The 19,273-nt window shown below is 38.0% G+C and overlaps 1 protein-coding gene across 5 annotated transcripts in view; it reads left to right on the top strand.

The window, feature by feature from the left end:
• Positions 1 to 19,273, top strand: part of spag17 (sperm associated antigen 17) — a 268,746-nt gene that overhangs the window by 143,720 nt on the left and 105,753 nt on the right. For 4 of the 5 annotated variants that reach the window (XM_048252172.1, XM_048252170.1, XM_048252174.1 and 1 more), the window contains 3 exons: positions 4,918 to 5,136; positions 5,575 to 5,628; positions 15,680 to 15,794. In XM_048252172.1, coding sequence (XP_048108129.1) covers positions 4,918 to 5,136; positions 5,575 to 5,628; positions 15,680 to 15,794 — 388 coding nt within the window. The remainder of the gene's footprint in view (positions 1 to 4,917; positions 5,137 to 5,574; positions 5,629 to 15,679; positions 15,795 to 19,273) is intronic. The other variant, XM_048252171.1, reaches the window with a different exon arrangement.

The following is a 19,273-nucleotide window of genomic DNA, read 5'->3' as shown; positions in this document are numbered from 1 at the left end:
CCCATGTTCATGTCCCCAGAGTGTAGTGCTGTAGCTGCCTGGCTGCTTTAGCTGTTTTTTTTTTTTAATTGAACCACATCCTTTGTGTGCTGTAAATGCATGACTATTGCCTACATACATGAGTTGTAACTGGGGGATAAGCGGCATAATGATCTCCACCTCGTCCATTGATTCTGTATATCGGGACACCTTGTCAGCCATTATCCCATACATCACAATACACCCTCACTGTAAGACCAGAAAGTGTTCTATTCCAGATTTTTCAATAGATTTGACATGGAGCCCTCATCCACCCTCACACGTCTCATCTCTTCAGACTTCCCCACTCACCACCAAGAACCCATTCAGCCCTTCTATGGTCCCTGCACCTGTAACTGTTCCTTCTCCCTAGCCACTATCACTGAATATCACAGCTGATTGGGTGAAGAGGCAACTGGAGGGACTTTAGGCAAAGCAGCAGGCCCTGATGAAGTAAGCGTGGAAGTGCTTGAAGGCTGAACAAGTCTGTGGAATCTTTCAAAGCATCTTTAATCTGAGCTTGAAGCTAGGAAGGGTTCCAATACAACTCTGTGGAAAACATCATGTCTGGTCCCTGTGCCTAAGAAGGGGCATTCCAAGGTCCTATGACTACAGGCCAGTAGGCCAGTAGCACTAACATCCCATGTGATGAAGACCTTGGAGAGGGTAATCCTTTCATACCTCAGACCCCTGGTCAGACCAGCCTTGGATCCCCTACAGTTTGCCTATCAGGAACACATTGGAGTGGATGATGCCATCATATACCTGCTCCACTGAGCCTACTCCCATCTTGACAAGGCTGGGAGCACTATGAGAATGTTTTTTTTACTTCTCCAGTGCATTAACACCATACAGCCTTCAGTGCTGGAGGACAATCTAAGATGAATACAGGTGGACGATCCATTTGTGACCTGGATAACAGACTACTTCACCAACAAACCTCAGTAACTGCAGGGTGGCCAACTGTCACGCATCTGGTGTGACACTCACGCTTTCAGCATCAATCTCACACTCTCACGCACAGGCAATAAATGTCATGCCAAATCCATTCTTCTTTTTTTCTGATTCGTTCATTTTCTGTTGATGACTAGACTAGACCACAGCATTGTTTCTAAATGACAGGAGACAGGTTTAAGGCATAAATAGACTCGTTAGAGCAAGACCAGGTAGGTGTAATATCTGCCTACAATGTTCTCAGCACAGTTTTCTATGATTGTTGATTCGCTGATCCGGCCCGCGACACCTTCATGGAACACGCTGCTCTTCGAGATGAGGCAGAGGGGCACAAAGCGGTCACCTCTCTGTTGAACTACTTGGAAGTAGCCTAGTCATCACACAGATATCACATGAAAGAGCGTTTTCTCATATTTTATTCGGTGCTAGCCGCTATTTGCTGTGATAAACATAATCAGTGTTGGGGAAGTTGCTGTTAAAAAGTAGTGTTTGCTTGTTACTCGTTACTTCTCAAAAAAGTAACCCGTTACTTTACTTAGTTACCCTCAATGGAAAGTAACTTTTTACATTAGTCGTTACTTTTATGTTGCTCGACTTTGGGCAGAACCCAATGTCTATTCCTCAATGTGTAGGCCTACATAAAGTTCTACTATGGAGGACATAACAGGTATTTCTTTTGTGCTCTTTATTATAAAAAATGCCACAAACGGAGCACTTGACAAGAAAACATTGGCCTTATAGACTTCAACACCACCACTAAAGCCCTATGAAACAATATCAAAAAACATAGCCTCGATACATCTTAGGCATAGGTGAACACAAAATATATGAGGGCTTATTTTATAGCCTTATACTCTTTCATTAAACAGGCGCTCCTCCGGAATTTGGTGCAAAGCTAGTGCAAATCGTATCAATAGGCTGGCAGTTGATTTAACAGCAGTGGACAAAATCAGGGCACAGTGTAGGCTACAACTAAGGGCCTGTCCCGTTACTCTTCGCTCAATATATGACAAACCGTATATATCAGATTAAACAGCAGACCTTACCGAATACAAAGTTGTAATGCATTCCCCTGTTCCAGTGTGCTAAAATAGATATATCTGTTAATATTAAAATCAGAGGATATACAGCTCTAAGAGTTTGTCAATGTAGCCATAATGGTTTATTTTCACAAAATGCTAAACATGCATGTATTTAAGTGTCTTAAAACTGAGCTGTGCTTACACTGCGTTACAAATTATTATGCAAATGACATCTTAGATTTTCCTAAATAGTTGATACAAATGACAGTCAGTATAATTTTCAAGTCATCAACTATAATTCAAATTTTATTGAACAAACCTCCCAATGTTAACAGTATTTTTTTTAAAAATAAAAAACTGAAAATGCACAAATTATAATGCACAACAGAGTTTCAAGACATGTTATAGGTTGTAAAGAACTAAAATTTGTAATTTGTTGAATTTGCAGCATTAGGAGGTAATATAAATTAAATCAAAAGTTATTTCAATCAAAAACATCTTAACAGGCCAAGTTACATGTTAACATAGGACCCCTTCATTGATATCACCTTCACAATTCTTGCATCCATTGAACTTGTGAGTTCTTGGGGAGTTTCTGCTTTAATATCTTTGCAGGATGACAGAATAGCCTTCCAGAGCTGCTGCTTGGATGTGAATTGCCTCCCACCCTCATAGACCTTTTGCTTGATGATGCTCCAAAGGTTCTCAATAGGGTTGGGGTCAGGAGAAGATGGGGGCACACCATGAGTTTCTCTCCTTTTATGCCCATAGCAGCCAATGACCCAGAGGTATTTTTGCAGCATGAGTTGGTGCATTGACATGCATAAAGATGATTTTGCTATGGAAGGCACAGTTCTTCTTTTTGTACCACGGAAGAAAGCGGTCAGTCAGAACTCTACATACTTTGCTGAGGTCTTTTTCACACCGTTAGGGACCCTAAAGGGGCCTACCAGCTCTCTCCCCATGATTCCGGCCCAAAACATGACTCCGCCACCTCCTTGCTGACGTCTCAGCCTTGTTGGAACATGGTGGCCATTCACCAACCATCCATTACTCCATCCATCTGGACCATCTAGGGTTGCACGGCAAACTGTTTGAAAATTAGTCTTCATTCCTGAGCCCATTGCAACCGTTTCTGATTGTGAGCATTGTTTAGGGGTGTCAGCTCTTAATGTGAGAGCACAGCACAAGTTACCCTAACATAAAGGTAATCACCACGTGGTTTACACCGTTTTCTGTCATTACAAAATCATTTTAAGCCATAGGTTTTGGCCCTATTTGTGTATCTAAAGGCTGGTGAAGCACTGCAGGGAGACGTTTTTTGTCTCGTTCCAGTAATTGGTAGACCTACATCTAGGTGATAGAGTCGTATGTGCGTTTGTTAGCATGTTCAATGTATTTCCACTCAAATACCCAACAACTGATGAAACAACACTGACACACAGTCTTATCCACCACTCTCTCGCCTGTAATGTTACTACTGTAACTGACCGGGAAACCAACGTTTTCCCAAACTTGCCATCTTAAAGAGACCTCTCTTCTGGGTCGCCACCACTCACCATACCCATCCTTAGTGCTGCTATCCGTCGACCTGACAAAAAACCTACATAGGCTTCACAGAGCTAAAGCGGGACTACAGATTTGGTGTCCCTAAAGAACTTGTGTATCTAACAGTAGTTCCGCATTAATTAATTTGCGCACAAGTTTTATTTATTTTCATACCGTGTATTCAGTGAATTTCACTAGTTTTGACAAGATTCTTTTGAAAATATCCTTTTTCAAAATCCTTTTGCTGGGGTATATTTATATGTGCGCATATTTACATGTGCACAATCTCCGTCTGGAAGCCTATTATAGGTTCTCTCTTGTTTTCACGCTAATAAACAATGATCTATATGCCCCAAAGAAACAAAGAGCATAAAGAAAGAGCAATAGGGATCAAGGTGGTGCATAATAAGAATGTTTTTATAATCTTGTCTAACAATGTGCCCACTTTTAATACTTTTTTTAAGAAATGTTATGTATAGATTCATGTGCAGACTGACAGGGTCTAAGAATATGATTATTGTGTCCATAGCTGATGTCTCTAAGAGTGACTCAAGGTACACATCTTCCTTTTGAAAACATTGGACCCGAAGCCCATATGTTTTATAAATTATGCCTCATCTGCATCATTTTTAAATGTTTTGTATTGTTTATATTTATATATTTGTACTGTGTTGTCCCTATGGACCTGTGTGTCTTAAATAAAATTGATTGATTGACTGATTGAATAATCTATATGCACCAAAGAAAAAACAAAAAACAAATTTAACACTCATCAATGAGAAGCTCAAAATATTTAGCCTAGGTCCACTTTCAGACTCGTTGTTAAAGGCTGCATTTGGCCTTGGAAAGGTCTGCGCTCCCTGAGCGCCTTTTAGTTACGAAAACTTTAACCATCAGCGACACATAACTCTAACAACTTTCCAAGACAACATCAAACTATCAGGCCTAGGTGAATTCACAATTACACTCTAATCGCGGGATATTCTAATTCACATGCTCCAGGGAGCTTTCCGGAGAAGTTGGATGTCTGCTCGTTTTTGCGTAGTTTTAAGAAAAGAATCGTACCGGCATACTTTGATGTGAAAATGCGTGGTTGCTATGCAAAATGGTTGGCAGGTCTGATTGCATGGATTACTGTTTCAAAGTCATTAAAGGATAGAAAATGTTAAACCCCTTTAATGAGTGACAAGATTGCAAGATTTATCACTTGCTTGGTCACTCTATTTTTCTCATCCTTGTTTGATTACGATTACAAACTAGCCAGTCTGCTAACACAGTCAATAAATCAATATTTGTCTGATTTTTTTCTTATCAAACAGATGTTTTAACATCATAACATGATGTTTTATTATTATTATTATTATTATGTCACAAGGCCATGAAGCTTGAGCAAGAGCGTTTGAAAAAAGAGGAGCAGGAGAAAACAGCCCAGAAAGAGAAAACTGGGAAGACCGCTGGAAGAGGAAATAACAAGTCTGACTCAGCAAAAGACAATAAAAAGTTCCCCTCAATCAAAAGCCAAGAGGAGCTACTACACTCTTTTCAGTCTACACCCAGAGAGTCTGATGATCAAAACACCAGTGGAGCACAGACAGTAAGTTGCCTGATGGTATCAATTCCATATTCGTGTCACCCATTAGTCAAAAATCCTTTGTGCTATCATATTAGCCTATTGTTTTGGATATTTGAGGACAACCATGTAGTATGTAAAAAATTGTTACATGGTCGATAGAAGCATGAATTGTGGTAGAAAATGTGCCTTGGGTGATTCTAAGGCACCCTGGAAGGTGTGCCCAACAATTGAGTGAGTTTTTGAAGAAATACAAAATGGCCACCTATGCAATTGCCAGCTGATTCAAAAGTTAGCTATCCCAAATTTATGCTGCAGCAGATTCACAAAATTTGAGGATATCAAATGCTTTAATTGCTGTTTTCTGTTCTTTTGGTTATTGTGCCGCCAATATCTTGTATAACAGTCACGATGCCAGCAATTTGTTTATTTATTTATTTTATTTATCCTTTGTTTAACCAGGGTGGTAACATTGAGACAGAGGTCTCTTTTCCAAGTGAGCCATCGCCAAGAAAGGTAGCACCTACAGTACTTAGAGGGGATGAACATACAACAATCCAAATACACAACACATATACTATGAAAGCAGAATAACAAAAAATAGAAATATATCAAAAGGCAGTCTAAAATCATTCACAGTGATAATTCACAATAGTTTCAATAGAGAATTTAAAATCAGAGAGTGGGATGAGTACCGGTATGAAACAACAAGGTCAATAAGAATGAACAGGTATGATAAGGGATCAGATTCCAAAAATAATTCTGTGGAAATGCATGGATTCCAGTTGCTGCTAAGCTGCAGGGCCGTCGCAAAGGGGTCCTTTTCACTTATTAGCATGAAATCATGTGATAGCCTACTTTACACATAGCCTAGGCTACCGTCGGTGTATTTTAATAGTAGTCCAATAAGCTACACCAGCTTGTCTTTAAGATGGGAAATTGTATAGCCTATAACATTAGCTGAGTCATATTTGGCCATATGCTGTTTATCATGCTACATCATGAAACCAAACTAGTGTAACAAAGGCGAACACTTTAACAGGGGGAATTAATTGGGCATGAATCATTGTGCTGAACACTATTTGTGAATGAGCAGAAACACAAATTTAAACTATTGATAAGATGTGCACTATGAAAACTGGTCTGTAGGATAACATTAGACAAGCTAGAGAATGTAATTCCAGGGAATTACGAGTGCATGAAAATGACGCTAGGACAGACATGGTGGTTGCACAGCTTAATAAAAGTTGATAGTTTAAAAGTAGACAGTTGACAGTTTAAAAGTTGAATGTAGATTGGGAGTTGATCACCCTAGTTGACTGAAAAGCCCAGGCTGCCAAACAGTTGTGGGCAGAGGACACAATTGGCGGGAGTCATAGCTGATGACGACAGTTGGATTGGCTGAACAGTTAAATAGTTGGATAGTTTAAATGGTTCAAATATTTCATAGGGAATTATTGTAGTGAGGACTTTTATTTTGAAACAGCTTTGGGCAGAGGAAACAGTTGACTGGAGTCAAAGTTGATGACAACTGACAGTTGGATTGGCTGAACAGTTAAAAAGTTGGATAGTTTAAATGGTTAAATAATTTAATAGGGGATTATAGCAGTGAAGACTTTTATTTTGAACCAGTTGTGGGGAGAGGAAACAGTTGACTGGAGTCAAAGTTGATGACAACTGACTGTTGCTAGAGTAGTTGTGGTGGTTGCTATGCTGGTTGCTAGGTTAATGATGTTGGTTGCTAGGTTTTAATGGAATGTGGTTGCTAGGCTGTTGCTAGGGTACTTGAAGTCGTTGCTAGGTTGTTGCTAGGGTGTCCATGGTGGCTACTATCAGAAATAAAGGAGTTACTACAGTGGTTTGCTAGTATAATCATCTTGGTTGCTATGGAAACTGATATGAGTACTGCATGAAAATGCACTGTACTGTTCTTCCAAGTCATTTTATTCTTCCTAGGCTTCTTATTCTTATTACAGTGCATGAAAATGCACTGTACTGTTCTTCCTAGGCTTCTTATTCTTATTACAGTGCATGAAAATGCACTGTACTGTTCTTCCTAGGCAACTTCTTCTTATTACAGTGCATGAAAATGCACTGTACTATTCTTCCTAGGCAACTTCTTCTTATTATTATTATTCCGCTTACCACTTTTTCCGTACGCAATTTCTCTTGAACAGTTTAACTTAGAAACTTCATTCAAACTTTTTTACGTAGGTCTTCAAACAGATCGGGTTGGTATGACTTTTCAACTTTGAAACTTTTATACTTTTATACTAAATTATTAAAAAAAACTTTTTAAAAATCCCCATAGACTTAACATTGCCGATTGTGACATCATAATACGGCCGTTAAGCAATAAGAATCCTATGGCAGGTGTTCAGGCCACCTGCAGCCTCAGGCTTTAACCCTTAAAGGAGTACCGTCACACCGGTGTGACGGGAATGTTGGGAAATTAACATTCTAAAGAATATCTGGGTTCATTGAATTCAACATAGAATTTTAGAACCTTCAATTGTTGCGGAACTTAGAATGTTCAAAAACCTACACCTTTAAGGGTTAAGCATACAATCTGGGTCAATTAAAACTATACATCCTATTCAACTGTTTCCTCTGCCCAAAACTGTTTCAAAATAAAAGTCCTCACTACAATAATCCACTGTTAAACAATGTAACCCATTAAACTACTGAACTTTTTACATTCAACTTTTAAACGGTCTACTTTTAAACTATCATTAAACTATCTATCTATTAAACTAGCTGTCTATCAACAACTTTTAAACTATCTACATTCAACTTTTAAACTTTTAAACTATATACATTCACTAGCTGTCTATCAACAACTTTTAACTTGTCATCAACTATGTCAACACTTTTCATCAACTATGACTCCTACCCACTGTAGCTAGTTAGCATGGTTAGCGAAGTTAGCATGCTAGCATTGCTAACATTGTTAACATTTTTAACAAAACTGCTAAAAATGATTAGCTAGGTTAGCTAAGTCACATGGTTAGCATAGTTAGCATGCTAGTTAGCATTTTTTAGCAAAACTGCTAAAAATGATTAGCTAGGTTAACTAAAGTAACATGGTTAGCATAGTTAGCATGCTGGCATGATCATTAGCATAGTTAACATAACTGCTAAAAATGATCATTAAGTAACATAGTTAACATAACTGCTAAAATGATTAGCTAAGTTAGCTAAGTAACATGATTAGTTAACATAGGTTAGCATGGTTAGCATGTTAGCATGCTAGTTAGCATTTAGCAAAACTGCTAAAAATGATTAGCTAAGTTAGGTAAGTAACATGGTTAACATAGTTAGCATTCTAGCATTGTTAGCATGTTAATTAGCATAGTTAGCATAACTACTAAAATTATAAGCTTGGTTAGCTAAGTCACATGGTTAGCATAGTTAGCATGTTAGCATTGCTAGCATAGTTATAGCATGTTTAACAAAACTGCTAGAAAATGTTAGTTAAGTTAGCTAAGTAGCATGGTTAGCAGGTTAGCATTGCTAGCACTACTATAAAACATTAGCTAAGTAGCATGGTTAGCATAGTTAAAAATCTTAGCGTAACTGCTAGCAAACATCAGAGCCATTCCAACTTTCAGTTATCGTCAAATATCTATCTATACACAGCCATTAAACTATTAAACTATGAATATCAACACTCATTAAACTTCCAGTCTGTCAACAACTTTTAAACTATTTACCTTCAACTTTTAAACGGTCTACTTTTAAACTATCATTAAACTATCTATCTATTAAACTAGCTGTCTATCAACAACTTTTAAACTATCTACATTCAACTTTTAAACTTTTAAACTATATACATTCACTAGCTGTCTATCAACAACTTTTAACTTGTCATCAACTATGTCAACACTTTTCATCAACTATGACTCCTACCCACTGTAGCTAGTTAGCATGGTTAGCTGGTTAGATGCAAGATTGCTAACATTGTTAACATTTTTAACAAAACTGCTAAAAATGATTAGCTAGGTTAGCTAAGTCACATGGTTAGCATAGTTAAGATGCTAGTTAGCATTTTTTAGCAAAACTGCTAAAAAATGATTAGCTAGGTTAACTAAAGTAACATGGTTAAGATAGTTAAGATGTTTGGCATGATCATTAAGATAGTTAACATAACTGCTAAAATGATTAGCTAAGTTAGCTAAGTAACATGGTTAACATAGTTAGCATGCTAGTATGTTAGCATGCTAGTTAGCATCGTTAGCATAACTGCTAAAAATGATTAGCTAAGTTAGGTAAGTAACATGGTTAGCATAGTTAAAGATTACTAAGATTTTAAAGAAACATGCTAAAAACATAGTTACCTGGCAACATGGTTAACATAAAGATAAGATTGTTAGCATGTTAATTAGCATAGATAGCAAGATAACTACTAAAATTATAAGCTTGGTTAGCTAAGTCACATGGTTAAGATAGTTAAGATGTTAAGATTGCTAGATAGTTATAGCATGTTTAACAAAAACTGCTAGAAAATGTTAGTTAAGTTAGCTAAGTAAAGATGGTTAGCAGGTTAGCATTGCTAGCACTACTATAAAACATTAGCTAAGCAAAGATGGTTAGCATAGTTAAAAAATCTTAGCGTAACTGCTAGCAAACATCAGAGCCATTCCAACTTTCAGTTATCGTCAAATATCTATCTATACACAGCCATTAAACTATTTGAATATCAACACTCATTAAACTTCCAGTCTGTCAACAACTTTTAAACTATTTACCTTCAACTTTTAAACGGTCTACTTTTAAACTATCATTAAACTATCTATTAAACTAGCTGTCTATCAACAACTTTTAAACCATCTACTGTCTATCAACATTCAACAAAATAGTTTTTCTTAAAAGTTTAAAAGCTGAATGTAGATAGTTTAAAAGTTGTTGATAGACAGTAGATAGTTTAAAAGTTGTTGATAGACAGCTAGTTTAATGATAACATGCTAACTTAGCTAATCATTTTTAGCAGTTTTGCTAAAAATGCTAACTAGCATGCTAACTATGCTAACCATATTACTTAGCTAATCATTTTTAGCAGTTTTGCTAAAAATTTAAGCCATGCTAACTATGCTAACTAGTGTTGCACGGTGTATCGATACTAAAAAGGTATCACGATGCCTTCACGCAAAAAAACGATACAATTTTCGACGTTTTTAGAATCGATACTTTATTAAAATAATAACGTTCTGTTTTTGTGTGAACTGCTGCTCTCACTGCTCCTTGCATGCATGTAGGCAAGTGGGCGTGTCAAGCAGGCATCTCTGAGTGAGTGAGTGCGCAGCCAACGTCAACCTAGTTCTTTGCCGACAGTCCTCGGCCTTGTGGATAAAACGAAAGGTGAAGTAAAATCTGCAACTATTTCGGATACATCGCGAATAGTGAAGGCAAGCCATCAGGTACACAGAGGCCCGTTTGTAAAATAGGTTTCAAAGTCATTTCAAAGCAGTAGGCTATGCATGGAACTTGGCTAAACACCTCGCAGACATATCCCAACATTTTTAAAGAGTTCCAAAAACGACAGGTTAACGAATATGCTATAGAAAACACGACTACATGGTTAGTGCCAAGTTCTTCTCTTCTGTTTTAGTCTAGCCTAAGTGAAACGAGTATATGGTTCTCTGGGATAAAGCGAACCTTCCTTCATCAATGCATTTTGACGAGACATAACGAGCTGTAATCATTTTGACGAGACATAACGAGCTGTAAATCATAGGGTGCTAACGTGATGAAAGTGCAATGTTCACGCCAGAATAACATTACCATAACTTGTACACAATCTATTTCATGTTCGGTCAGCACTACTGGTAATATTTGTCATGGCATGTAGACTGCAATTTGTTTAATAATTATTGGCCAGATGTAAGATAGGATACCCGAAATGCGCTATTTAAAGCCCACGGCATATAATACCACCAAAGCGTGTTGAGTCCTAATAATAATAGCGGCTTATTGTTACGTGGTAGCAAATCATGTTATCAAAGAAATAAAGACGTAATGTAGGAATGCTCACAGATATATTGCAACAGGTAGGATAATGGTGTAGGCCTATCTGACGAAGACCTGAGTGGTTGGAATGTCGTACTTGTACACTGGGCGCAAAGAAGACTATCCTCACATTTTTACCTTTGCAACTGTCAAAGAAATCCCATAAACACGGGAAGGCCTAGGGTAGCCTATACTGTACATCAGATGGCCTAAAGATTAGGCCCCTCTGCATAGCATTCAGTGATTTGCATGCAGTAATTTCAACACTGTGACCTTGATCTAGCCTAGTTTGTCTATTTAAAGCTACTTTATTGCCAAAACAACACAATGTAAATGAACTATAACAAACAATAAAGGACTTAATCACACAAAGTAGGCCTACTATTTTACTGACTATAAAAAATGATAATTATGTAGGAAGTTTAGAACCCAGAGTTGACCTGCACACTACAAAAGTGCACCGAATTTAACACAAATGATTCAATACACTTGGAGGAGGTATGAGTCCTTTCTTTTCCAGATATCTTAGGATTTCGCCGTAGTATCGTTTCAGTATCGAGCATCGTGATATTTATGGCAGGTATCGTATTAAAGTCATTATTTTGGTATTGTGACAACACTAATGCTAACCATGCTAACTAGCTACAGTGGGTAGGAGTCATAGTTGATGACAAGTAACAGTTACAATGGCTGAACAGTTAAAAAGTTCAGTAGTTTAAAGGGTTAAATTGTTTAATAGTGAAATATTGTAGTGAGGACTTTTATTTTGAAACTGTTCAAGAGAAATTGCGTACGGAAAAAGTGGTAAGCGGAATAATAATAATAATAAAATAAGTTGTTGTTGCCTAGGAAGAACAGTACAGTGCATTTTCATGCACTGTAATAAATCGGATAACAATAAGAGTGCATTTTCATGCACTCTAATAAGAAGAAATCGGATAACAGTAGATTGCATTTTCATGCACTCTAATAAATGACATTGACTCGCCATATCCTGACTCAGAAAAAAAAATTCTTGCTTACTTTGCCGCAAACTCAGCAATAAAATCATAGGCCAGCTTGCAGGTATACGTCTTTTTCAATTCATAGAAGGGCGAACCCACTATAGCCTCTCTCCTGTGACATATGGTGCGCAAATAGTTTATAATAGCCTATTCAACTTCGAAAAGCTTCGTTCACCCGATGTCAAGGATACAAGGATACAAGGAAGTTTATTGTCACATGCATATAGTTGCTGGAAGTAAGAAATGCAGTGAAATTATGTCTGGTGTCAGCCTATTTGTGCATTAATGGGGGTAAAGAGTGCAGTAGAAGAGGGGTTTAGTAGATTAAGTGGCAAGGGCTGCATAAAAAAGGTGGGGGGAGGATTGGGATTGGGTGGGGGGCACCAACAAGGAGCACCCAAGAGCAACAGGGGCAAGGAAAAACTCCCTTACCAAGGAAGAAATCAGATCGCAATTTCAAAATTCGGGAAGCTTTGTTCAATCTTTTTAAACTTTAAGTGCAGTAGCCTATCTACCCCCTTTGGAATTATATCTCGAGCCTATTATAGCCTAGGTCCAGTGCGTTATGTCCTGGGATTCGGACGTGCTCAAAAAGAAAAAAGGAAAGAAAACTTCGGGCTAGATTGAGAGAGAAACTTGATGATCATTGATCGTTGTTTTGGGACGTTAAGCCTTTTCCATAGGCGTCAGTGAAGGAGCTTGAAGAAATATGCTGTCACGTCAGGTTCATAGGCCTAATATGACTTCATGCTCATTTTTTTTTAAAGATTCTTAGTGATTATGAGGAACAATATGAGAGTCATTTAGTGATCACTGATCGTTGTTTTAGGACATTAAGCCAAGTTAAGCTTTTTGCTTAGGCTGCAGGTTTTTGAACATTCTAAGTTCCGCAACAATTGAAGGTTCTACAGTTCTATGTTGAATTCAATGAACCCAGATATTCTTTAGAACGTTCATTTCTCAACAATCCCGTGACACCGATGTGACGGTACTCCTTTAAGGATTAATTAAGAATAAACGCTTAATGTCATCTTTGGCCAGGTGCGAGGCCCATCAGACGCGAGGCCATGGGCGACGGCCCACATTTCGCTTTTTTCATGAACAAAAGTTAGGGGACCCTCCCTCCTAGACTAAAAAAAGTTGGGTGACCCTCCCCTCAACAAAGAATAAAAAGACATGACCCTCCCCTATTTGCCTCCGGTGGTCCTTTTCATAAATACCGAACGGTCCCTAACGGTGGGACCCGTGAAAGCGAGACCTTCGCTTTTCACACTTACTTTCCATTTGCGTTCAGTTCTCCTACACAGTCTTTTGAGGCTACGTATTTCATTAGTGATCCAGGGAGATCTGTTAACAATAGGTTTCCTTTTAGTTTTAAGAGGAGCTACAGTATCTAGTATGGTGGTGCATAACTCATTAAATGTGTTAAGCTTGTCATCTGTATCTTGTAACCCACCAGCATCAGGCATGGTATCACTAAGTTTGTTAAACAAAGAAGAGAAATTACAGGCAGTATGATCATTAACACTGCGAAAACTAACATTATGTGTGAGGTGGAACAGCAACTGGAAGAACACTGTCAAAGATGACACCAATAGGTCTTTCACTAAAACATTGTTCAGCTCTAAGCCAAGAGAAAAAACTAAATCTAAAGTATGCCCATGTGTGTGAGTTGGTTCTAACACATGCTGTAGTAAATTAAAAGATAATAGAGAATTCAGCTGAGTAACAATTTGTGGAATCATCAACATGAATATTAAAATCTCCAACAATAATAGTCTTATCATAGTTGAGAATAACAGAAGATAACAAATCTGAGAATTCCATTAAAAATGCTGTCAGTGGCAGATGGACAACATTTAAAACAATCATTATATACAACTACTAAACCTCCTCTACGGCCACAAACTCTAACAGAGCTAAAGAAGTTGTAACTGGGAGGGCAAAGTTCCCCTAATTGGCTATGCTCACCCACCTTTAACCAAGTCTCAGTTAAAGGTTAGAAGACAGAATAAAATCATTCATAGTGAATGTCTTGTGAATGTGAACTAGATAAAGATCTCACGTTGAACAGTGCCATTTTAAGAGTCTGTGAATTGTTCTGAGTTGATGTACCAAGGTGTGAGGCGTCACGTGATCTGGTAGATGTAGCAATGTTCAAATCACATGCTCTTACTGAAGCAGAACTTTTAACCACAGGATGAGCGGCCCCAGTCTGGTTGTTGATCAGATGTTGATCAGGTGTCACTTTACTGCCGGGCGTAGAGGCGATAGCGGGAGCGGACTGCTCTAGAAATCCGCGTTGTTTTGGCAAGAGATCCTGTGGAGTTGATGATGTTCTCAGAGGGATACTTTCCTCTGTCGCTCGGGTGATGAGAGGGCGAAGTGCGCCTCTGTGCAAGTAGTGTTTCCGCCGGAGGATCCCCGCTGCCCCCCCGGCAAAGGTGGAGCACCTCATTGCTGATGGGGTTGGTGGAGGTGAACTGTCGAAGTTCAAGGAGTGTGTACTGAAAGCCCCCCATAGCCGAAACACAAACTCTGACACGGGTTGACGCATCAGCCAGTGAGTCTGAGTTATGTTATCAGTGCACTTGCAGTCACCTAACGTCCGTCTAGCTAGCACGAAGCCTCAATCTCCCCACTGGTCAGTCAACCAACTATACCCAGCAGCTGGACAGTCAACCGACTAGGAACCCAGCATAGGATGGGAAGTGAGAGAGAGAATAAAATAATTAATTGAAATAAAGGCTATCTATAACTGTACAGCTAAACTAAACAAATGTACAATAATTAAGGAAAAATAATCGTGAATAAAATAGTAAATATTAACATCTGAATAAGTCTTCTGAAGTCTTCTGATGAGCGTCTGTTATTTCGACCAGTCATAAACACTAGGTCTAATTCAAGACTCTTTTCCTCAGTGGTTCCATGCTGGTGGAATGAGTTGTCCAGTGCTCTCCGTTCCTGTGGTAGTTTTGGGTCGTTTAAGAGGGGTCTAAAGACATTCCTGTTCAACATGCACTTAGTTCTTTAAGCGATTCTTATGCGTTATGGTTTGTATAATATTGTTTTATTTCCATTAGACTGTTGATTAATTTGACATTATCTGATCTGATATTTGGCAAAACAACAAAATAATCTGTAGGATAGCTCAACTCCCTTTCAGTCCAGAAGTTCAAGAAGATAACTAAATAACTAAAATGCAACCAATATCTCTCAAAGAAGTGTGGGAGTAGGCTATGGTTTAGAACCTGATATGAGACACCACAGTCAGCTAAAACACACGCTTGACATCAATGGGAGATTCCGCTGTGTTCAGTCGTCACTGGAGAGGAAGTTGCACCCTTTTGGTACAGTAGGCTGTTCATAGGCTGTTTTTCTATCAACGCAGATTTCTGTTTAAAGGTGGCCTACAATATAGCTATGTTTTGTATGAGCATTATTACCAGATATTTTGACCGTCACGTTTTAAATGCAAAGGTAATGCGGTAATTAACGGCTAACATAAACTCTAATACAAACTGTTTATTGAATTAACTTTAGTCTTTTATTTACAGGCATTTACTGGCTACAGAATGAATGGTTGCGTGATTCATCTTACCAGTGAGATGCATTCTCTCTACCCAGCAGATGGAGGAGTTATCCAAGTGGAAAGATATCAATTCATCCATGGTAAAGTTGTGGTTAATTTTTTCTATATGAAAGTCAAGTCAAGTTTATTTATACAGAGCATTTCATACAGAGAGGTCATTCAATGTGTTTTACATAAATAAAAGCAAATAGTATTAGTGAATAAAAACATAAAAGGGCAATAGTTACAAAATAGTTTAATCAGTAAAGTACACAAAATAATTTAAGAATAATCAAGAAGAAAACATAAAATACACAAGGTAGAATAATTAAAAGACAGATTCAGAATTTGTAACTCAATGATAACAAGAAGTGCATTTGATCAGTTAGCAGAAGGCATCTGAGAACAGTTTGGTTTTAAGATTTAAAACTGGCTACAGTTGGGGCCTTTTTGATGTCATCTAAAGGTTGGTTCCAGAGCTCAACCGAATAGCAGCTAAAAGCTGCTTGACCATGTTTAGTTCTAACAGCGGGTTTTACTAACTAGTTTTTCTCCTGAGACCTGAGAGATCTGAAGGCATGTAATGCTGAACAGTGCTTGAAGTGTGTGTGTGTGTGTGTATGGGAGGTGGTTGCCGGTACCCGTAGTATGCTAACTGGCATATGAAAATCATTATCACATTTGACCTTTCTACAGTGAAAAACAATGCTTTGAGATGTATCTATACATTATAAATTTATTTAGTGAAGGAAGTAGCTGACTCTCCTCTCACGTTCATTGACTGTGGTTTGCGCTGCATTTGTTATTCGACTTGTTAAGCCTTTCCTTCAAGGTGGCCGCGACAGGAAGACAGTTAGGTATGCTAAAAAACACACCCTCCAGAAAATTCAATTTTATAACCTTTCGAAACAGTTACAATGTTTACAATACTTTGAATTGCCTGTAGAGAACCTCACCACACTACCACAGAAGTGTCATTCTATTTTGAGCATTGTCAGTTGTGGAAAATAGAGTTTGTTTTTGACGTGTGTCTTTGCCCTTTGCACTTGCATTGTCACACAATCATGCAAAAAACTGTCTTGCTCAAAAACTGCACCAATTAACATTATTATGCCCTCAAACAACTGTTTGAACCTTAAGCTATTGGAACTGGTTAAGCTATTGGAAGAATGGAAAGTGCTTTATACTGCTGATCGAATCATGATGGGAGGAGACTTTAACCTGGCACCTGATATCTGGTTGGACCATGTGCCTCCAAAGGGACAATGTCATAACTATGATGAAACCATTATGAATGTTGTTACAAGTCTAAGATTAGTTGATTACTGGAGACTGAAATATCCTTACACTGCACAATATACCTGGTTTAATGCATCAGGCGATGGTCAGTGCTCAATGTTAGATTATTGGTTGATCTCAGAGGAATTAACCAATAACATTACAAAATGTGAAATATCCGCTTCCCCCTTAACTGATCACTGTGTAGTTACATTGTCCTTTATCTAGACATGAAGGGCCCCGAGTCAAGTGTGGAAATTTAATAATACATTGCTGGATAATAAATTCTGATAAAAAAAGTTTTTGCTCGAAATTCCACACCGCCTACTAATATTGGCCCTGTTTCTAGTGTTAATTTTGTCACCTATTTTTAATTTAGTCCTAGTCTTAGTCTTGTGACGAAATGTCCTTTTTAGTCTTTGTCATATTTAGTCATTCAAATATCATTTTTGTTAGTCAAGTTTTATTCGACTAAAAGTCTCGTCATTTTAGTCTAGTTTTAGTCAAAAAGAAAACTAAAGGTATCTTAGTCTTAGTCAGTTTTAGTCAACACATTTTAGTCTTTTTTTTTTTTTTTTATAACAAATTATTTCTGATTACCATTTGAGTCAAATAGTGTTTCACACATCTCAATTTTCCAACAATATTGTGTGTCCACAGGGCTACTTCGTCTGTTATAATTACTCATTCTGATTTTTTGTCAGTCAGTATGTTTTACATGCACAGGTAAGTCGAGCTACAGTTATAGCTCGGCTGGGATTTGACCATAGACAGTAAAAGATTTGACTGGACCACTGTCATATTAAGTAGACCAGTGTTTCTCAAAGTGTGGTCCGGGGAATCACTGGTGGTCCATAAGCTATCCCAAGTGGTCCGGCGAGCAGGCGTGGGTAAAATATAATATAGATGAGTTGTTTGCAATATTGAACCAACTTGTATGTAAAAACAGTTCTGCAACACTGTCTATGTAAGATATGCCAGTTTAAATCATACAGTATGAATCCACACAATAAGCAAAGTGCAAAGACAATAAGCAAGGTGGTTCAGTGAGTAGGCCTATAGTGTAGACTAATTATAGGCTACTGTTGAAGTAGGTATAATCTTTTTTTTTTTTAGCTAGGGTTAGTTAAGTGGTCCTGAAACTGAAAAAGTTTGAGAAACACTGTCGAGACCAAAGTATTAATGTTTTACTCGCCTCACGCTAGATGGCTTATATGCTTAAACACAACACATTCCCCAAACAGACTCTCCATCTTAGCCATAGCTAACTTGCTAGCGAACTTTCCATATTAGCTTACTTGCTAGCAAACTTTGCATCATCAGTCTAACTAGTTAAATAGTTGACATTACATGATGAACATTTTCGTATGGACATTCTGGGGGATGTTAATTTGTATGAGAGAAGCTTCAACTTCTGGGTATGTAGCATTGTGGCATAAACCTTAGGTAGTTAGCTTGCTAACTCTGGCAGAAATCTCCAGTGTTATTATTCCATGTAGTTCCATGTTGCAGCCACAGGGTTGCAGCAACAGCACGTAGACTAGCCTACAGGAAAGCTGTTGCGTATGAACTCATTCGGAATATTTTGAAAACGTAACAGCTAGATATTCTGTCTTCTCATTTTGTAGACAAAAATGAAGAGAGATTTTATCCTAGTTTTTATTTCATGCAAAACATTTTAGTCTCGTCTTTTTTCGTCAACAATAATGCATCTTAAGATAGTCTTAGTCAGTGTTTCAGGACATTACTGCCGTCTCGTCATCGTCTCGTCTTAGTCATAAAATAAAAGGTTGTTGACGAACATATTTCCTCTCGTCTCGCTTGACGAAATTAACACTACCTGTTTCCACATACTTTGACTTATATTCAAGTGCTTAGCCTCTTTTGAAAGCAGAGGCCTAGTAGATTATTTTGGTACCAATAGGTTGACTGTGTGATGAACTGTCAGAGAGTGGCAAAGGGTAGAACATCTCTGGAAATGACCATATTCTGCCCTCTTGGTCATTTGTTTTGTCTTGGAAACACAACTGAGGCCTACTACCAGGTCTTGTGAATCTGTAACTCAAAGTAGATGAATATAGAATGAAATATGAGTACTTTAGACCATTATTTGCCAAGATATGCTCATGCGTATTGTAAAAAAAAAAAAATGTATCAAATTTAATCAATATGTTTTATATAGAGTTACCACAGTGCCACCTGTGGTTGTATAGCAGTGGTCCCCAAACTTTTTCTTCCGAGGGCCAGCTCACTATGCCTGGCTCTAAGAGAGGGCCAGAGACTCGGAGTATATCAACCATAA

The sequence above is a fragment of the Alosa alosa genome, chromosome 9, assembly GCF_017589495.1.
Source record: "Alosa alosa isolate M-15738 ecotype Scorff River chromosome 9, AALO_Geno_1.1, whole genome shotgun sequence".
Taxonomy (NCBI): Eukaryota; Metazoa; Chordata; class Actinopteri; order Clupeiformes; family Clupeidae; genus Alosa; species Alosa alosa.
This window is presented reverse-complemented; position numbering and strand designations above follow the sequence as displayed.